Here is a 22,768-nt window from a genome sequence, read left to right as displayed (position 1 = left end):
ACCCATAAAGGTGATATAAACCTGTGTTTGACTCCTATAAACCTCTCTGGGTAGAGCATTCTCTAACAGAGCATTCAGCTACTTCACTTAGGTGTAACCCCCATTCTCCATAGAGCACGTCAAGAGTGTTCTTCAAACCTCAGCTGTAATAATTTTTTTCTACCCGTTAAAAAGTCATCCCGAAGCCATTCTTGGTATTATATCTATTGGGCATGCTTTCCATGGCAAATACGCTGAGACCATCTTAGAGGAGATGAAAGGTCAGCAGGGGGTGGATGTGCGTGTTTTTTCCATCTCTCTGTTACTGCCCTTTTGAGTTCAGACTTTCAGGAAGGAAGGGTGGAATTTGCAGACCTGGCCCTCAAAGCTCAGGAAGGGAGGAAGGTCTAGCTGGCTTCTTGGTTACTCAGCTCCTTCATGTATGGGAAGCAGAGCCAATGGTGAGATGAATTCTAGCTCTGTGCTGCTGTGCAAGGGGAGGCCCATTTACAAAGATGTTCTTGTTGCATTTAAATGATCATATTCTTCCATCACAGAGGAGCTAGGTACTGTGCAGCTTGAGGAGATGAAGTTCACAGAATCACAGAACTATTTCATACTGGTGTTTTCTTTTGGAGGGGTGATAGAGGGGAATACTAAATGCACTTTGCAAATGTTTTCTTAACATTTATTTTGGCGTTTTATATATAAATAGGCTAAAAGAAACTGTCCATTATGCTGTGTCTAAGACATTAATTTTTCATAAGCATTTTATTATACTGGCTGAATGCAAAGAAGGAAACTTCGCACATAAATATTTGAATAATTACTCAGTGGAGTCATTCCATATTTTACAGTAATAAGGCTGACTTGTCATGAGTGGTGCATTTAACAAATAATTTTAAAGTAACTTCACTGATGGCTTAATTTCTCAAACTAGTTCAGGTGGCCAAGCACCTGGGGGCCAGGGGACTCTCTGGGTACCTGATCTATTATAGCAATTCAGAGGCAATATTTTTTTTTTTACTCGATCACATTTCATACTATTGCTAGCTTACAGTATTTGATGAGTGATGATAGACACTGCAGGCTTAAGAATAATTTATTATAAAATCTTAAAATTATAAAAATCTATATGTTAAATATGTTTTTCTTGCAAATTAGGAAAAGATCTTCATTATTTGATTTTACCATCTTGGTCCATTTTATGGAACTCACTGTTCCACTGCAGAATAAGAAACACTGAATAACACTAATGTGAATCCAATGCTACCTAATTTGTTTTTACTCTCTTAATTGCTTATATTTTTCACTTATATATTTTAAATAGATTTTAAAAAATAAATAAATAAATAGATTTTCATTGAATTGAAGCATTAGAATCAATGTTAAAGCACTAGAATTTCACCTGCTTCCTTTTGCAGGAAAATATTACTACCCAAGATGATAAAAAGTTATTTTAGTTCTATTATGGATTTATAATAGATTTATTTTACCATGTGTTTCCTGTTTATAGATAGCATTTTTAACACATTAGGAAACTAAGGTGCCACAAAAGGACATAAACATATACCATCTAGAAGAAAATCCCAAAAGAAGTTACTTAGAATGTATGAGCAAATTATCTCTAATTTAGAGTAAAGAATAGGACACACTGAATTGCAAATAACTGCAACTTAATGTTCTCAGAACAGCATATCTGAAGCCTGATCTCCAAAAGCCACATTTTCATAATTTCATCAGTGTACTGGGAAGATCAGGCAGGTTTGGGGTTCAAGTTACAACTCTGCCCTTTATTGGCTGTATGAGCTTGGCCATGTTGCTGTTTCTTTGAAGCTCTGTTTTCAGCTTTAAAACAGGACTTAAGAATACTTCCCTCACTGGGCTTTTATGGAGACTAAAGGAGAAACTCTGAAGTGTGGGACATATAACAGACCTTCAAAAGTGTCTGTTTCTTTTTTCCCTCTTCCATTTCCAAATATTGAAACTGAAGCACAGACACAAAATATTTTGACTCTGATAAGATCACAGGCTAAGTTAATGATGGAAGGAATGACAGAGGTTGATGACAGATGTTAGCAGAGCTGATAAATGTTGCTTTTAGGTACAGAGTCAGCCCTCTATCTGCAGGTTCAACCGATCACAAATCAAAAATATTCAGAAAATTAAAATGCCACAAGTTCCAAAAAGCAAAACTTGAGTTTGCCACTCTCTGGCAATGACTTACACACCATTATATTGTATCTAAAACTACTTACATATCATTTACACTGTAATAGGTATTATAAGTAATCTAGAGATGATTTAAAGTATATGGGAGGATGTGTATAGGTTTTATGCAAACGCTACACCATTTTATATAAGGGACTTGAGCATCTGTGGGTTTTGGCATCCATGTAGGTCAGAGGCCCTGGAACCAATGCCCCGTGGATACCCTGGACAACGGTAGTGGGAAAAAATTAAGACCCACCTATCTCTTACCCAAGCACAAACTACCAAGGCCTCCATTAGAACCTTTCTGCTTAGTTTGTATTCCCAAACTAAGCCAACTTTTCTGGCCCCAGCAGATGTAAACACAGTGCCTTCCAGATGCTTACTGTAGAGGCCTCTGAGGAACGCCTGTCCTACATCAGCTCCTTAAGAGAAAGGCAGCAACACTGGACTCCCCGAGTTTGCTGCAGGCACACCTGGCTCTAAAGCAAATGGGAAAGGACACCGAGAAAGTAACTATTCTGGAACCACAATCAATCTGTTGAAGAAAAACCAATAACTTTAAGTCCTGACTCATCTACAAGTTTGGCTCTCAGGAACCTCCAGCATCCTGAAAAAGGTGTCGAGCCCAAATGTAAGTGAAGAACGAACACACACACACACACACACACACACATACACACAAATAAATGAGCAAACCAAACCAAACAAAAATGAACACATAGATACTGAAGAGGCAACGGGGAGGGTGAAATGGGTACAGGGAGTTAGCTGTATACTGACAGATGGAAACTAAACTTTGGTGGTGAGCATGCTGAATACAGAAGTTGAATTATAATATTGAACACAGGAAACATACACTGTTATAAGCCAGTTTATTAAAAAAAAAGAAGAAGAATGGATACAACCCTTGGCAGAAAGGCACAGCATTAAGCTCTCGGATTTCTCGTATTTCCGTAAACACACCCAGCCCTCTTTGACTCCGCTCTCCCCTCTCTGACCCACTGACGGGTCCCTCTTCTGGCCGACAGCTCAATCAGACACGGACTGGAGATGCTTCGTCTTTCTGCTTCACTTCTTCATTCCTGAGACCTGATTTCTACTCTTGCTACAGTACCGACACTTTTCTATGAAAGATCAGAAAGGACAAACCCACGACCAGCCAGTGGCCTTCCTGCAATCATTTCCCTTGAAGTCTCCTGAGCACGTGACAACAGTTATCAGATTCTGCCGGAAATGCCTTCCTCCTCGGGATTCTGCGATGCTGCCAGGCAGTCACTAGCCTGCACTTTCTGCCATCTCCCATATGGTTATTTAAACACCACCAGAGTACAGTAAGACAATGCACCTGCGAAAAGAAGGGGCTGGATTCTAATGCTGGTTGTTCTGGCACAAGCCCGTTTGGGGAGTAAGCATACTTTCCTACGCAAAGAGGAAGTAACTTCCACTTACTCTATGAGACTGTTTTAAGAAACAAAGTTGGAGCAATACTTCAAATAGAAGCACATCGTGCAGTGTACGACTGTTTGCATCATTTAATTTACTGCATGTTTATGCCACCATTAGGTATAAGCAAAGGTCTAAAAGCCAAGGGGCAGAGAAAATAGGCAAGAAGCATATGTAGCTGGAAGGTATGTGAAATACTAAAGATTCAGTTGTTACTTTACTCAAGCAAGACTTTTCATCTGTGTGTAAATGTATCTAGTGACTGTCATCAGTACATACTGTACCAGGTAAGGGTTATGTACTCCCTCAGGTAAGGGTTATTTTGGAGAGATGTTTTTTCACTTTTTAAAATGGTGAGCTGCATTTGATCACCATCTACTCAGGTCCACACACACCACAGGTTAGCTGTTGTTTCATTGGAAAATCCAAAATAAAATGCCTTGGCCTTTATATTTTCAAAGAATATCTGTAAACTTTGATAACAGAGGAAAGTCACTTGAAGTTAAAATGGGGAGCCCCATGCCCTCCCCTCACAGGGTACTCTGCACAGATCACAGAGAGGGAACCCACCACCGGTACCATGACTGTGTCCTGGTATAACGCTTTCTAATTTAAACGTTGCCAATCATGACCAGCCACTATAACTTGGCTGTGAAAGTAAGTCTCTTAAACTATTTAACATTAATCCAGCAATATGAAAATGTATTCTACATGGCAATGAATCATAGCCACTGCAGCAAAAGGTCTTCTCAAAGCTGGCTTCCCACGTGCTTCTAACTTCTAACCTCTCATTCTTCCGTGAGGGTCCCTGCACAGGCTGCCATCTTGGGCCACCCCTGCCCTGGGAAGATGCATCTTCTTAGGCTTCTCTCACTTTTTTGGGCACTCCTTTTCTGGGCTTTCTTTTGTGGATGCCACTTTCTGGTCCTAAACGAACTATGTTTCCCTATGATATGCCTCACCCACTTTCTCTACCCTCATCTTTCCGTGTTTGTTGGGTGACCATATAAATGAATGAGCCCTGGTTATTTCTCCCGAGGTATTTTACCCGCACTGAAAATTCAGTACGTGTAAAACTAATGTATCCCCTCTCCCCAAGCACAGCATTCCTCTGAAAAACTCCTTATCCATAGAAATCAGTCCAGACTCCTCAGTATGGCTCCCATGGTCACGGGAGCAATGGGCTCCGGTCGGTCTTCCCAGCTTCCTCCCGGCCACGCCCCGGAACTCGCCTCTTCTCTCCTTCAACTCCTTTGTCCACTCAGCTCTACCTGGCTGGCACGACCCAGCCCATCTTGTCCATCAGATATCTTTAGTATGTCACTGCCCCATAACTGCTTCCTATGACACTCCTCCCCTCCCCCACCTTTCTAGCATCCTTAACGACTCCCTTACCTGAGTTCCCACAGCGCGTGAACTGTACCTTCTTATTATATTTACATCACAGTACTATTTGTTTAGGTATCTGTCTTCCTCCTGGGACTGAGAATTTCTGGAGGGCAGAAACGCTTTCTTACTGCTTTGTAACCCCAGCACTTTGCACAGACCTTGGCATGATTCAGGTGCTCGATGTGTGTTAAACTGAATGGAAATGGCTCCAAATCATGGCTGAAAACTGCAGTTACCTTTTGTTTCTCCTTCTCTCAACCAATATTGATTCTTCTTCTATAATGTTGCTTATAGTCATTCTTTCTTTCTAGTTCCACCGTCTCTGTTTTAGCCTCAAATCTTTATCGATGCCCCAACTCCCAAAATGCCTCCAAACTTTAAGGATCTCTCCAGTCGGGGTTTAACATCAAGGCTGCACTTGGATCTCTTTGATACTGGCATGTAGAGGATAAGGCCCCACCCGCTGGCATCAATGTCTTCCACAGTCTGACCCTTCCTACCTGGAATGCAGGGACCACATTCTTACATCTCTTTGTCCCACACAGGGCTTTGTTGTATATGTACACACACACACACACACACACACATACAGCCACACTCTCACTCACCTAATAAATGTTTGCTAAAATAACTTTATTACCAGGACAATTTTGCATTTATTTTGCTTTCTAAGTGCTCAGGGTTAATTTAGGCATTTAAAATAAATGAGTGGCAGTGTACACTTTCAAAATGCTGTTGGAAATCTCATCACCTTTATTAATTCTCATTACCGTACGACTTTCTCACCAGCAGGAACTGAGAACCCTCCCTGGCTCCCTAGGATAGGGCAAAGCTTGCTCTCGGGTTCATACCACGCCTGCTTCTTCCACTGTGAGCTTCCTTACTAGACTGACGTTATAATTTATCTGATTTACATCTTTCTTCTTTGTCTCTCACACTCGACTGGGGGCCTCTCCAGGGCAGGCACTGTGTTTCCTTCATGTTTATTTCCCCAAGCTGGCATAATGTTGGGCACATGGCTGCCACAAGGTAGGTACTGTGTAAGAATGGGTCAAGTTCACATTCATAACATTTGTAAAAGTGAAATTCTGGGAATTAGGGTACAAATTCCTAGCTCTCCAATATACAAAGTGGTCAGTGGTACAGTTCTTCTCCCGCTAACAGTGAGCTTCAAAAAATTAATCCTGTTTAGACATCTTGTCATTTATGAAACAAGAGGGTTTTTTTTTTTAACCAAGTCTATTCTATACGTGTTTAGATTGTAATTAGGTTAAGTAAGAGATATTAAATCAATAGTTAATTAAATAGAAAAGCAACAGAAAACTTAAGGAAACACAAAGCTTTAACCTCTAAATATACGTTTTAAAATTCAAACTGGAAACCTGACAAATTCTCAGAGATTTCCACAATGGAAAAAAAAAAAGAGGTAGAGAATTGTACATAATACTCTTTACTGGGAATTTTGACAAAAAAATAGGCTATATAATATCTAGTAGAGACAGGTAATACCCAATATCCACTCCTCTCTTCTTCCTTAGTTATAAAATACCTCATTTTTAGATGGACACATGGTTGCCCAAAATAAAATTTCCTAATCTTTCTTATAGGTATACGTGGCTGTGTGATTAAGATCTGGTCAACTGGACATAAGCAGAAGTAGTGTGTGCAGTACAAGGATGTTTTGTTTTTTTATTTGTTGTTTTTTTTTCTGTGATTCTTTTTCCATTTCACCTTCCTGCTGTCTGGAGCACAGATGTAACGGCTGAGCTCCAGAAGCCAAAGTGGACCATGAGATGACCTTGGGAATGTAAGCCATACACAGGAAAACAAAAATATAAAGACACGGGACTGATTTTCTTTGTGCTTCTTCAATGTGAGAGAGAAATAAACTTTTATCTTGTTTAAGCCACTGTTATTTTATGTGCCATTTGCTGCAACCTAATCTTAACTGATACGGGATCTTAGATCCATTACCTGTTGAAAACTCCCCTCTAAATTCTCACCAACTTAGTTTTTAAAAATATAAGCATGTTACAGAGTAAAAAGCACAGGCTTTATAGTTAGAACATATGGATTCCAGTCTCGGACCCTTCAGGCTTTAGTCATATAATATAGGGCAACCTCTCCAGGACTCATTTCCATTAGCTGTAACACAGAGATGATGATGAGACCTTCTTCTTGGGCTTGTTGGAAGGGTTGAGTAATGTCAGGTGACACGACGTGAGAAGGGGTTTGGTAAGGCACTTCCCTGGTGGTCCAGTGGTTAAGACTCTGCGCTTCCACTGCAGGGGGCACAGGTTCGATCCCTGCTCAGGGAACTAAGATCCCGCATGCCACGCAGTGTGACCAAAATAATAAAAATGATAATATAAAAAAATTAAGAAGAGGCTTGGTAAATTATAAAGTATTACATGATTCTTGTTATTTTGTTTTTGCTTCTATTTCTAACAGGAGAAAAATGAATCCTGGGCTTGGCAAGTGGAGGATTAAACAGGGCCACCCAGGATCAGGCACTGAAAGTGAAGCCCAGCTCTCTTTAGCCTATCACTCATGCCAGGGACATTTAAAAGGGAGAAACTGATAAAAATATTCTCTAAACAGGGACCAGTTGTCCGTTGTCCAAAGGATGCACTTAGCACAGTGCCTCCCTTATGGTAAGTACTAAATAAATGTCACTTCTGTGGGTACCACTGCTCCCGGGAGTATAGCAATGGAGTCTATAGCTCCAAGGAGGTGTCACCAGCGTGTTCTTCTCCCGTAGATGGACCTGTGTGACTCTAGACTAACATCCTCCTGCTTGGAATCAGAATAAGGGGAATTACAGAATTTGGACCTTTGATATCAAAACCCTAAGAGAGCTTGATACATTCACGGCCTTGCCAATAGAACCACAATTCTTATAATTTGCTGTTGAAACAGTGGATGGGCACTTTCAAAGGTGACTTGGCTGACTTTCTGTTTCACTGAATCCACAAAAGAACCAACTTCAGTCACATTTCCTTCTGGCCTGGGGATCTTGCTATCTCTTTAAAATGAGACCAACTTCGTAGATGGTCTTCTCTCATGGTTCACGCATAAATTTATGATTATACAATCAGAGGATAATTTTATGTGCCTTATTTGAAAGTCCTCGGTGACCACCTCACTACTGGTTCACCCCTAAAGTGTCTTTAATACACAGAGATGTGTTACAAGCAGTGGTTCTCAAGCATCAATGTGGGTGGGGGTCACCTGGAGATCTCGTTAAGCTGCAGAATCTGACTCAGTAGATCAGGGCAGGGCAGTGATTCTGCATTTCAACATTTTGAGCAGCAAGGTTAAAAGTATTATAGCTAATTAAGTGGCAAAGTTGGGATTTAAACCCCAAAGTCTATCTCTTTCCCACAATGCTGAAATGCAGAAATAGAGTGCTGAATAATAAATGAGACACTGTGTCTAAGCCAAATTATTTGGGATAACTATTATATATAATGTTAAAATGCTAAAGTACTATTCTCCCAGAGGAAAAAGAAAGAAGTACACTAAGCTGGAGAAAAAGAAAACACATTTTTTTTGAGGAAAGGACAGTGATAATCTAAGAGGATAGAGACAAAGAAAATAAAATAGAGTGAAAAATTATGGAAGACAGATAATATTTACATTCTTAAGGAGAATGGAAAGAGCCACACTTGCCACATTTCGAAAATAATGACCCCAAACATTCACCCCAGGTCCCTGACCTCCCAGGCGGGACCAGGTAACAGCAACTAAGGATAATATGAGGAGAGAAGACACAGCTCCATGGCACAGAGAGACAAAGCCCACACTCCATTCCACCAGCGTTCCAGAGAACAGCCAGCTCTGCCAGCAAGAGAGTGCAAAGCCAGGGCCGCACCAGCCTTCCAAGACCCGCCGTGACTGCAAACTTGTGAGGTCTCCCTCAGCCAACAGTTTATAAAATAGAGAATGGAGGATTCTGTCTCTATAGTCAGGCCTTAACATTTTTGGATGGAACAAGTCTGAACTTTAACACCCAAAGCATTTCCTCTTGATTCCACATTAAAGGCAATTTCAAAGCACTGCAGAAAGCGTACTCTCTGTGTGTTCTCCATAAGATAATATAAAAATCCCACTGTATTAGATCAGGCCATGGTGCATCCAGTGGGATTTTGCCTCTGCTACTGGCACCAAATGAGGTTTATAAAGAAGACCATGTGTCCTCTTTGTCATTAAATGCAGACGTTTAGGAAACACCACAAACACATTTCCAACCTCCTCTGATGTCCTGTTATCCATCATTCTAAATACACCTAAAGCCCCCCTGAAGTGACTCAACCAGGATTGATAAGATTCTAGTTTCCTATGTTTATTACCTGCTGTTTAGAGTTGGAAGTCCTTTTACTAGTCCTGATCTATTTTCAAAGGACCTTCTTTGTATTTATTCTGTCTTAAACTGTTTTGTTCATGTATCACTTTATTAGAATCTAAGTTACTATACTGTTTTATAATTATTGCTTAGGTGGCCTCTCTCTCACAAAGGATTGCTAAAATTTGTCCTAGATTTTGTATCACCAGAGCCTAGTGCTGTGTCAAGCATAGAGCTGGCATTCAACAAAATGCTGGTTAAAATATAAGAAAGCTCTAGGGCAGAGATCTGATCGTCATATGGTACCATTTATTCAGAAGAACCCAAATAAGTTTTTGAATGGAAATTCCTTTATCTTTTCTGGTAACCAAAGACTGATGACCTCCTCATATTAATTGATGACCTCCTCATATTATTTCAACACTTCAGTTCTTTCCAATTCAAACCAACAGACATTTACTAAACATCTACGACAAGCTGTCACTGGAAAAGCTGCAGGACACAGTTCCTAAGATCACACTCCTGTACCCTCTTTGAGGAAGTTCATCAATACACCATAGTGAGCATTCAGCCCTTGCCTTTGTACATCTTCAAACAAATAAAAAGCAGTATATAACATATATTACATACTTGATCAAACTGGGGGTCTTCTCCACGTTGAAGAGATTTTGTCAACGGCTTTTCCTAGAAAGAAATACAGGCAAGAAAAATTACTAGAGGCTTTTAAATATTACAAACGAAATATCATTATTATTAAAATTGTTCTCATCTATTCCTCCCTTTCTGGGATGAAGAGACGCCAGTTTTCAAATATGTGAGAAACTCTTCCTTACTATTCAAACCTTAAAGTATAGTGTTTGATCATCACCACCAAGATTTTTACTATTCATCTTCACACATGTGACCAAGACATTCAAATCTGATGCTATAAGTGATCCTGAGTTTTCAATGGAAACCATATAATAAAACCTAGGGAAATTCTTTGAAATTTTATTACCTATCTTGGGACTTGACAGATAATAAAAAGTTGAAAGTGATACACTATTCCAGGTCCTAAGATTTAGAAACAAAATAAGGTATAATTATTAGTTTGAAGGATGGACAGCCTACCAATTACACACTTACTAGGTGTAATCGGTGATTTCTGAGCATGATATTTTGACCTGCGACACATCCAAATCTCTGCAAAAACAATCCGGAAAGTGACAAAGGTCTACAGAAATAAATTTTCCTAAAGATTATTTCTTCGTTTACATTAGGAAGCCTTAACTGACTTTTCAGGAAGGCATTTTATAACTATTTAGCCTTACCTGTATCTTTCTCTTTTTTTGGAAGTTAATATTGACCCAAATTTGACTTAGTATTAGAAACCATGCAAAAAGTTACACATCAAAAAACAGTGTTTTCGACCTGCGCGGAAGGGGAGAGGAAGCACATCCAGAGGAGGGCCTCTGGAGCGTGGAGTTCCGGAGTTTGGAGTCATGTGGCTGACAGGGTCTTGGTGCTCCGGCTGGATGTCAGGCCAAGTTCAGGACATTGGTCCACCAGAGACCTCCTGGCACCATGTAACATCAAACGGTGAAAGCTCTCCCAGAGATCTCCATCTCAACGCTAAGACCGCTAAGACCCAGCTTCACTCAACGACCAGCAAGCTACAGTGCCAGATACCCCATGCCAAATAATTAGCAAGACAGAAACACAACCCCACCCATTAGCAGAGAGGCTGCCTAAAACCACAGTAAGTTCACAGACACCCCAAAACATACCATCGGACGCCGTCCTGCCCACCAGAAAGAAGTTCCAGCCTCATCCACCAGAACACAGGCAACAGTCCCCTCCACCAGGAAGCCTACACAACCCACTGAACCAACCATAGCCACTGGGGACAGACACCGAAAACAACGGGAAGTACAAACCTGCAGCCTGCAAAAGGGAGACCTTAAATGCAGTAAGTTAAGCAAAATGAGAAGACAGAGAAATACACAGCAGATGAAGAAGGGAAAAACCTACCAGACCAAACAAGTGAAGAGGAAATAGGCAGTTTACTTGAAAAAGAATTCAGAGTAATGATATTAAAGATGATCCAAAATCTTGGAAATAGAATGGAGAAAATACAAGAAATGTGTAACAAGGACCTAGAAGAACTAAAGAGCAAACAAACAATGATGAACAACACAATAAATGAAATTAAAAATTCTCTACAAGGAACCAATAGCAGAATAACTGAGGAAGAAGAATGGATAAGTGACCTGGAAGATAAAACAGTGGAAATAACTACTGCAGAGCAGAATAAAGAAAAAGAATGAAAAGAATTGAGGACTGTCTCAGAGACCTCTGGGACAACATTAAATGCACCAACATTCGAATTATAGGGGTCCCAGAAGAAGAAGAGAAAAATGGAGGGATTGAGAAAATATTTGAAGAGATTTAGTTGGAAAATTCCCTAATATGGAAAAGGAAATAGTCTATAAGTCCAGGAAGCGCAGAGAGTCCTATACAGGATAAATCCAAAGAGAAACATGCCAAGACACATATTAATCAAACTAACGAAAATTAGATGCAAAGAAAAAAATATTAAAAGCATCAAGGGAAAAGCAACAAATAACATACAAGGGAATCCCCATAAGGTTAACAGCCAATCTTTCAGCAGAAACTCTGCAAGCCAGAAGGGAGTGGCGGGACATATTTAACGTGATGAAAGGGAAAAACCTACAACCAAGATTACTCTACCCAGCAAGGATATCATTCAGATTCGACAGAGAAATTAAAACCTTTACAAACAACCAAAAGCTAAGAGAATTCAGCACCACCAAACCAGCTTTACAGAAAATGCTAAAGGAACTTCTCTAGGCAGGAAACACAAGAGAAGGAAAACACCTACAATGACAAACACCCCAAAATTAAGACAACGGTAATAGGAACATACATATTGATTACCTTAAATGTAAATGGATTAAATGCCCCAACCAAAAGACACAGACTGGCTGAATGGATACAAAAACTAGACCCATATATATGCTGTCTACAAGAGACCCACTTCAGACCTAGGGACACATACAGACTGAAAGTGAGGGGATGGAGAAAGATATTCCATGCAAATGGAAGTCAAATGAAAGCTGGAGTAGCAATTCTCATATCAGACAAAATAGACTTTAAAATAAAGACTATTACAAGAGACAAAGAAGGACACTACATAATGATCACGGGATCAATCCAAGAAGAAGATATAACAACTGTAAATATTTATGCACCCAACATAAGAGCACCTCAATACATAAGGGAAATGCTATCAGCCATAAAAGGGGAAATCAACAGTAACACAATCATAGTAGGGGGCTTTAACACCCTACTTTCACCAATGGACAGATCATCCAAACTGAAAATAAATAAGGAAACACAAGCTTTAAATGATACATTAAACAAGATGGACTTAATTGATATTTATAGGACATTTATAGGACAATCCAGCCAAAAACAACAGAATACACTTTCTTCTCAAGTGCTCATGGGAACATTCTCCAGGACAGATCATATCATGGTTCACAAATCAAGCCTTGGTAAATTTAAGAAAAATGAAATCATATCAAGTATCTTTTCTGACTACAGTGCTATGAGATTAGATATAAATTATAGGAAAATATCTGTAAAAAATACAAACACATGGAGGCTAAACATATGCTACTAAGTAACCAAGATATCACTGAAGAAATCAAAGAGGAAATCAAAAAATACCTAGAAACAAATAACAATGAAAACACAGCAACCCAAAACCTATGGGATGCAGCCAAAGCAGTTCTAAGAGGGAAGTTTAAAGCAATACAATCCCACCTCAGGAAGCAAGAAACAACTCAAATAAACAACCTAATCTTACACCTAAAGCAATTAGAGAAAGAAGAACAAAAATCCCTGCAACGTTAGCAGAAGGAAAGAAATCATAAAGATCAGATCAGAAATATATGAAAAAGAAATGAAGGAAAGGATAGTAAAGATCAATAAAATTAAAAGCTGGTTCTTTGAGAAGATAAACAAAACTGATAAAGCATTAGCCAGACTCATCAAGAAAAAAAGGGAGAAAACTCAAATCAATAGAATTAGAAATGAAAAAAGGAGATGTAACAACTGACACTGCAGAAATACAAAGGATCATGAGAGATTACTACAAGCAATTATATGCCAAAAAAATGGACAACCTGGAAGAAATGGACAAATTCTTAGAAAAGCACAGCCTTCCAAGACTGAACCAGGGAGAAATATAAAATATAAACAGAACAATCACAAGCAGTGAAATTGAAACTGTGATTAAAAACCTTCCAACAAACAAAAGCCCAGGACCAGACGGCTTCACAGGCGAATTCTATCAACATTGACAGAAGAGCTAACACCTATCCTTCTCAAACTCTTCCAAAATATAGCAGAGGGAGGAGCACTCCCAAACTCATTCCACAAGGGCACCACTGCCCCGATACCAAAACCAGACAAAGATGTCACAAAGAAAGAATACTACAGGCCAATACCACTGATGAACACAGATGCAAGAATCCTCAACAAAATACTAGCAAATGGAATCTAACAGCACATTAAAAGGATCATACAACATGATCAAGTGGGGTTTATCCCAAGAATGCAAGGATTCTTCAGTATAGGCAAATCAATCAATGTGATAAACCATATTAACCAGCTGAAGGAGAAAAATCATATGATCATCTCAATAGATGCAGAGAAAGCTTTTGACAAAATTCAACACTCATTTATGATAAAAACCCTCCAGAAAGTGGGCATAGAAGGAACTTACCTCAACATAATAAAGGCCATATATGACAAACCCACAGCCAACATGGTTCTCAATGGTGAAAAATGAAAACATTTCCACTAAGATCAGGAACAAGACAAGGTTGCCCACTCTTACCACTATTATTCCACATAGTTTTGGAGGTTTTAGTCACAGCAAGCAGAGAAGAAAAAGAAATAAAAGGAATCCAAATTGGAAAAGAAGAGGTAAAACTGTCACTGTTTGTAGATGACATGATACTATATATAGAGAATCCTAAAGATGCTACCAGAAAACTACTAGAGCTAATCAGTGAATTTGGAAAGTAGCGGGATACAAAATTAATGCACAGAAATCTCTTGCATTCCTATACACTAATGATGAAAAACCTGAAAGACAAATTAAGGAAACACTCCCATTTACCATTGCAACAAAAAGAATAAAATACCTAGGAATAAACCTACCTAAGGAGACAAAACACCTGTATGCAGAAAACTATAAGACACTGATGAAAGAAATTAAAAATGGTACAAACAGATGGAGAGGTATACCATGTTCTTGGATTGGAAGAATCAACATTGTGAAAATGACTATACTACCCAAAGCAATCTACAGATTCAGTGCAATGCCTATCAAATTACCAATGGCATTTTTCACAGAACTACAACACAAAAGTTCACAATTTGTATGGAAACACAAAAGACCCTGATAAGCTAAAGCAATCTTGAGAAAGAAAAATGGAGCTGGAGGATTCAGGCTCCTGGACTTCAGACTATACTACAAAGCTACAGTAATCAAGACAGTATGGTACTGGCACAAAAACAAAAATATAGATCAATGGAACAGGATAGAAAGTGCAGAGATAAACCTATGCACATATGGTCACCTTATCTTTCATAAAGGAGGCAAGAATACACAATGGAGAAAAGACAGTCTCTTCAATAAGTGGTGCTGGGAAAACTGGACAACTGCATGTAAAAGAATGAAATTAGAACACTCACTAACACCATACAAAAAAATAAACTCAAAATCGATTAAAGACCTAAATGTAAGGCCAGAAACTATCAAACTCTTAGAGGAAAACATAGGCAGAACACTCTATGACATAAATCACAGCAAGATCCTTTTTGACCCACCACCTAGAGAAATGGAAAAAACAAAAATAAACAAATGGGACCTAATGAAACTTCAAAGCTTTTGCACAGCAAAGGAAACCATAAAAAAGACAACCCTTCGAATGGGAGAAAATATTTGCAAATGAAGCAACTAACAAAGGATTAATCTCCAAAATATACAGGCAGCTCAGGCAGCTCAATATCAAAAAAACAAACAACCCAAGCCCATAATGGGCAGAAGACCTAAATAGACATTTCTCCAAAGAAGATATAGAGATTGCCAACAAACACATGAAAGGATGCTCAACATCACTAATCATTAGAGAAATGCAAATCAAAAGTACAAATGAGGTATCACCTCACAGCAGTCAGAATGGCCATCATCAAAAAATCTACAAACAATAAATGCTGGAGAGGGTGTGGAGAAAAGGGAACCCTCCTGCACTGTTGGTGGGAATGTAAATTGATACAGCCACTATGGAGAATGGTATGGAGGTTCCTTAAAAAACTAAAAAATAGAACTAACATGCAACCCAGCAATCCCACTACTGGGCATATACCCTGAGAAAACCATAATTCAAAAAGAGACATGTACCACAATGTTCACTGCAGCACTATTTACAATAGTCAGGTCATGGAAGCAACCTAAGTGTCCATTGACAGATAAATGGGTAAAGAAGATGTGGCACATATGTAGAACGGAATATTACTCAGCCATAAAAAGAAACGAAATTGAGTTATTTGTAGTGAGGTGAATGGACCTAGAGATTGTCATACAGAGTGAAGTAAGTCAGAAAGAGGAAAACAAATACTGTATGCTAACACAGATGTATGGAATCTAAAAAAGAAAAAAAAAGGTTCTGAAGAACCTAGGAGCAGGACAGGAATAAAGACGCAGACATAGAGAATGGACTTGAGGACATGGGGAGGGGGAAGGTTAAGCTTGGATGAAGTGAGAGAGTGGCATGGACATACATACACTACCAAACGTATAACAGTTAGTGGAAAGCAGCCACACAGCACAGGGAGATCACTTGGTGCTTTGTGACCACCTAGAGGGGTGGGATAGGGAGGGTGGGAGGGAGACGCAAGAGCGAGGGGATATGGGGATAAATGTACATGTATACCTTATTCACTTTGTTATACAGCAGAAACTAACACACCATTGTAAAGCAATTATACTCCAATAAAGACGTTAAAAAAATAGTGTTTTACTTTAGCTAATGATGATGTCCCAGAAAGATTCCATTTACATTTTGCTGATCGCATAGACCCTTTCCCTGCCTCGGTTCTCCATTCCTCTCCACTGAAAAGGTGACATATACCCTACGGTGGATGCAAGCCCCACTCCACCCCACAGAGTCTCTGTTCTTGAAGAGCTTGGCTCAGTCTGGTATCTAAAGCTTCACCAGGAACCATATGAATTAATTGCTCCATCTCATTTGCAAATACACAGCTTCCAAATGCATATTCACCTAAAATAAAAAGAACGCTGCCTTCTTCAGGGCTAAGAAACATTGCCTCTTCAAAGTATATTATAGTTTTCCTTTTATAGCACTTACCAAGAGTGATGAGCTGACGGCCACCCCCCGTAGACTACAAGCTGCAGAAATGCAGTCCCCTCTATTTTTCCCGAGCACTTAAAGTTACAGGGCTGGGCTCTGCTTGGTAACGGTTAAACATTTGCCAAATTAATCAAAGCTGTAGGCTAATGAGGTCCAGTTTCTTCAACTATGAGATCCTCTTATTGGCATGTGTGTGTTTTGCTGTAAGTTAAAGGAATTTTTTAATATACTTTTTCACTGTGGCAAAATACATATGATGCAAGGTTTACCATTTTTACGATTTTTATGTGTACAATTCTGTGACACTAAGTGCATTTACAATGTTGTCTAACCTTCACCACTCTATTATAAGGACCCCTTTTAATGTCAAAAATTTTCAAGGAATTCTTAACCATCAAGCATAGACTTATACCCCAAACATACAAGACAGTAATTCTATCTTGTTGTTTAAAACCATACATAATGACAGAGCTAAAACTATGATTTCAATGATACTTTTAAATGGTTTTGTACTATAATAGCAACAATACTTATTTTATATACATTAGGAAAGTGGGGCTACATCTACATGGCAAACTATAATGTACTCAGTCAAACGCTAATGGCTGGGACTTCCCTGGAGGTCCAGTGGTTAAGACTCTGTGCGCCCAATGCAGGGGGCATGGGTTTGATCCCTGGTCAGGGAACTAAGATCCCACATGCTGCACGGTGTGGCCTTAAAAAAAAACAAAACAAAAAACCTAAATGGCTGAGACACATGTGGATCTGTAGACCTCTGCAATAACTCAGCAATCCTTACCTTGGGAATCTGCCATCCTTTCATCCTAAAAGATGAGATCCTATCACAGTGGGGGATGGAAGGTGACTCTGTCCACCCACATCCTGGAACGTCCCATGCCTAAAAGTCATTTTTTCCCACTACTATCTGTGTGGGAATGGTGATAAACATGATATTTTATGCTCACATATTTGCATACATATGAAGGAAATAGCCTATAGCAAGTCTCACTATGTCTGGCAAGCAAAGTTAATATGGTAAGTTGTTGTTATACTCAAAAGTCAAGTCCATTAGCCAATTATTTGAATTCCATGTCCCAGTAAAACAACATACTTTTACACTAAGTTCTCCTGAACGGTTCTTACACAAATATGCTGTCTTAATCATGTTCTTTGAAGACTTAGTTTAAATGTCACTTCCAAGACTAAGCCATTCCCCACTATTCCCAGGCAGAGGCATCTGTTCCTTGTCACACGGCACTTTGCATCGATTCTTGTCAGCATTTCCACTGTGTTGTAACTTGTCTGTCTCCCTACACTCCTAGTACAGAGTTGAAACTTATTATTAGGGTTTATTAAATGAATATATCCTTATGCATTTGGAAAGGTAGCTTTGGGTACAGAGAATCAAGTTCACATTTTAACATTCCCAAGATTATCTGTGCATCAACATAGATTTTATCAGTGTCAAGAGGTTAAAAACTAGACCTGGGGAACACAGTATCACTCTGGTTAAAAAGTAAAGAGTAAAGGAAGAAGGAGGGAAGCAAGGGAGGGAAGGAGGGGAGAATGGAAAAGAGGAGAGAAGCCCACTTGCTCAAGCTCAGGAGAGAGCCATCTGAAAACAAGGCGGAGCAGTAAGGCTCATGCCCGCTTGAGGAAAGAGATCTGCAGAGGCCCGGTTCTGCTTGAGGTTCTCCTGCAGGAGATCAGCGCACAGAATCTAAGGTCTGCAAGAATCCAAGGTCTGCACATTCATGACATCATGGGTCTCAAAGAGCATTAAATAAGTAGTAAAATGAAATTAACACAGAGTAAACAATGGATACTTAAAGAACAAGTAGAAACAGATGATGACAGAGGAGGCTCAAAATAATGGTCTCACTTGTCCAATAAGAACAGTGTGCGATGTATAGTTTTAAAATTTGTCTTTGTTCTGCATTTTAGTACAGATTGACTTATTTAATAAAGGTTCACTAATTGAATGATATGTTTTTCAAAAATCATTCTAAAAAAACAAAACTTTGGGGTCATGGATCCCTGAAAATTCTTAGTGGTCCAAAGCTAGAAGACCTCAGTGTGTGACTCGACCTTGCCCAGAAGCCCCGGCTCACTGGGTCACAGTGAACAGAAGAGATGGGCAAACCAAAAACATTGTGAGACTTGGCACTGAACATCAGGGGTTGCTAACAGCCCAAAGAGAACAAAATAGACATTAAGCCCCTCCTGGTGGAAGCAAACACTATGAAATAGTTTTGACAAAAACAAACAGAAAAAAAAAAGACCCCTGTAACTAACCAAGCCTTTAGATATAATTTCTAATTTTCAGAAAATACAAGAGTTAGGAAAGAGTAAGAGGAATATGTTACACTAAGCCACAGGGGTGCAATCAGCAGGACTCAGACTGAAGGAAACTGAAGTAAAAAAAAGATATTTTTTCAATAAAAAGTTGCAAAGAGTAAAAGATAAAGAAATGGAGGTGGAGCCTATTGATTTTTGTTTTAAAGGCTATTGCACTATGTGGATCTGATCTGGGGCTGGATTCAAGTAATCTGTTAAGAGAAAGTATGACATTCATGAAACCACTGGTGATTTGAACACATTAGATATTTGATGATGTTATGGGATTATTTTAATTTTTTAGGTGTGATAATGGTCTCTGTTTAAAAAAGAATGTTTATCTTTTGGAGATACATGCTGAAATACTTAGAGATTAAATGATATGGTTTCTAGCATTTGCTTCAAATACTACTGGGGAGAGGGGCTGGGAGTGTGACAAATTGGCCATGAGTTGATAACTGCTGCTGATGGTCACTGTGTTCATTACACGGTCTTCCCACTTTAGTACATGTTTGAAATTCTCCATAAACAAACAAACAAACAAAAACTAAGAACAGGGGAACATGATGTATCACTTCTGTCACCATGAAAAAAATTTTTTATAATATCTCACTTTCCAAGATGGCATAAGTCACTTAAAACTGATTTCTATAGTACTTACACAACTCTTTTATCTTTTCCTGCCGGAGCTGCAGAAGGAACCCAACCCCACCCCATTTCTTCATATTTCCAGGCGGGATCTGGGTGGCGAGCATCTCGCCTGCTGTGTGAGCAGCAAGCTGCCCCTCTCAGTCTGCACTGTGCGCTTTTCTTCCAGTTTGCTTCCCCTGAATCAAAGAGCACTGCTGTCCCAACCCATCCAACAGGAATTTTCTCCTGTCACGAAGAAACCTGTAGGGGTTTCAAACATTTCCATAGGAAAAGAGAAAGGTCCCTGTTTGTGCTTCTCAAACCTTGGGACGTTCCAACCTCTCCCTCCCTTAAGAAAACACAAACTCTAAAAGCTCTTTGTGCCTATACCTACCTAAAAAGGCCATTGACTTCTACCTCAAGTTTCGAACAATTTCAGTGCATACTAGCTACATTTTCACTTTATAATTGTTTCGCACTGGGTTTCTCTGTAATCTGTAAGAGAAAAGATGGCCATAGCACAGCAGGACATGGCAGTGAGACAAGTCTAGAGAGACTCTTCTGTATCAAAAGGTGTTTTATTTGGGGAATACATGGGGCTTATTTAATAAATCACTTTCTACCTCTGAAGTGTGAGTGGCCTAAAAAAATCCGCAATGTGCCCCACACAGGTAGGACTTCACTAATGTCAAACGATCCCAGGATTACTGTCCTCAGAGATATTTCAATAAACATGTCACCCAGCAATGTCACTAGAGTTAATAGGAGCTTACTCAATTTGTTAACTATGTCACCAGCCTTGCTTATGAGATACTATTTTAACATCTTTTAATTATTATATAACAGTTCAGTGCACAGACTTTGGAACCTGAGAGATTTGACTTTGACTCCTAGGTCCCTTATTGGATCTTACTTAACCTCTCTAAGCTTCAGTTAACTTTTAGGTAACATAAGGATACATAATGCCAACCTATGTCATAGAACCTAAAGATGAATGACACAGAGTACTCAATAATTGAGAGTCATTACTACTATTTAAATTCCTTTTAATACCATTATTATTGGAACTAGAAAGATTAAAATGTGTAACCTCTTGCATAATGTTCAGGAGCTGAAACTAAGTTCCACCTCTTTTCCTGGGGCAACGCACACTCCCACTAACGTTAATTAAAGCTTTAATTTTACCTTCCTGGAAGCTTCCAAGTGTAACTAGAAAGCTGTATTACAGAAAGTAGGAAAGAAACATTATAAAGGGTAATTGTCCCTCTCTCTTAAAAGAAAATCTAACATGACTACAGTGACTTTAATTCTTAATATGTAATTTAGAGGAAACCTTTTAATTTAGTGGTAGGATGCTATAAAAGCAACCAAGTTAAAAAAAAAAGTAACACCAAACTTCTCAAGTCTTGAAACCAGTGTTTTTGATTATAAGAACTTGTTTATGCATCACTGACTCAGGATTTTGATACCATCAGCAGTGAAATTTTATAATACACATGTCTGTTCTGAGTAGTCAACAAAAAATTTTCAGATCTGAACTTCCGCAACTGGGATCCCTCTCCTTCACCAGAACACAAAGAGGATGTGTAGTGAGCTGTCCCCTTCAGAGCAGCCGTGGGCTCGACTGTTGAGATGCCGCTAAGGCATTTCATCCAGAACAATCAGCACACAGTGGCAGGCACCTTTCTCAGGCGGAAACAAAGAAAAGTGAGGTTCAAAATATCTTCACGTCTGACACATATTTTTTTTCTTCAGATCTTATTTGTGCCAACTGTGATTCAACCTTGGAAACAAATCTAAGGAATAAGCCTGAGAAGTCACAGTTCTGAATACTGACCATGTCTCCCCAAAAGTCTCTCCCTACATGATGAGGGGCAATCAGGGACCTGGGGGTTGGAATCATCTTGAAGATACACTCCGGTCATTTTGTTTGCCTGCAGGAATCACTGAACTTCTGGTGGAAGACTCAGCCTCCTTGATGGTGCCTCAGTTTGCCCACAGGTAAAAATGAGCATCACTTCACACCGACCTGGCTAGGTTTCTAATACGAATTCATGAGCACTAGTTAAAACCACTGGAGATCTATGGAAGAAGGGGGCTAACAGAAATGGATGACACTGTTTCCCTTTTATTCTCTTCAGTTACAAACGGATTTCTTTAAACAAGACAATATATGCTGATTCTTACCCAGAATATTGGGGGAAAATCCCCAGATCAAGAGAATGATAGAGAGTATCTCAAATCAGTTCAGGTATTAGCAAGTCAGATGCTGCCTGTTACCCTGTGATATGAAATGAGATGCAAATCTGGAAGAATATTTTGGCACTTTTTCTAAGAACTAAAAAGTCTTGAGAGAACCTGTCCTATTTGCAGCTGGCTTTGCACATTTCAGAGAAGCCAATTCTCTGCCAAATCTAACAGTCCCAAGGACAAATCCATTATTTGAACATTGGAGGGGAAACTTCAATTAAATTTGGCTACAAAGTTAATCTTCATTTTAATTGAACAAAAGAACATCTCCCACAGGCATTTTTGTAAAAACTACAGCAGCTACTGAGAAATGCAAGATGGTACCTTCACTCATCTGTTTCTGGCTTTGTTGGTATTTTGGATTTTTTTTTCCCAATATATACACCAGTTGTGCACGTTATGTCCACTGAGTGGACCTTTACACGCGGATGGATCTTTCCCTGCCTCCTCTGGGACTCTGCATGGTCACCCAGCTCCCCATTCCCCGGATGCCAGCCTCCCCCACGCTCCTGGCTCTTTTTCGCAGCTATCAACATGCTTAGAGCTTTTCATCTTAGCATCTGCCTTCACCACACTTCCACCTCTGGCTACTGTTTTCTTTCCACCCCCTTCCATCCTTAGTTCGCCAATGAGCGGTCTACACTTCCTGTCTTCCCTTCCTCCCCTACTTCTCATCCTTAGTTTGCCAATGAGCGGTCTACACTTCCTGTCTTCCCTTCCTCCCCTACTCCTT

At 39.5% G+C, this 22,768-nt stretch overlaps 1 protein-coding gene across 2 annotated transcripts in view; it reads right to left on the bottom strand.

Moving 5' to 3' along the window:
* FRY (FRY microtubule binding protein) overlaps positions 1-22,768 on the bottom strand; it is a 322,162-nt gene that overhangs the window by 162,242 nt on the left and 137,152 nt on the right. For both annotated transcript variants that reach the window (XM_081214715.1, XM_081214716.1), the window contains exon 3: positions 10,001-10,054. In XM_081214715.1, coding sequence (XP_081070841.1) covers positions 10,001-10,054 — 54 coding nt within the window. The remainder of the gene's footprint in view (positions 1-10,000; positions 10,055-22,768) is intronic.

This window comes from Mesoplodon bidens, assembly GCF_964165515.1.
Source record: "Mesoplodon bidens genome assembly, chromosome: 17".
NCBI classification, from domain to species: Eukaryota; Metazoa; Chordata; class Mammalia; order Artiodactyla; family Ziphiidae; genus Mesoplodon; species Mesoplodon bidens.
This window is presented reverse-complemented; position numbering and strand designations above follow the sequence as displayed.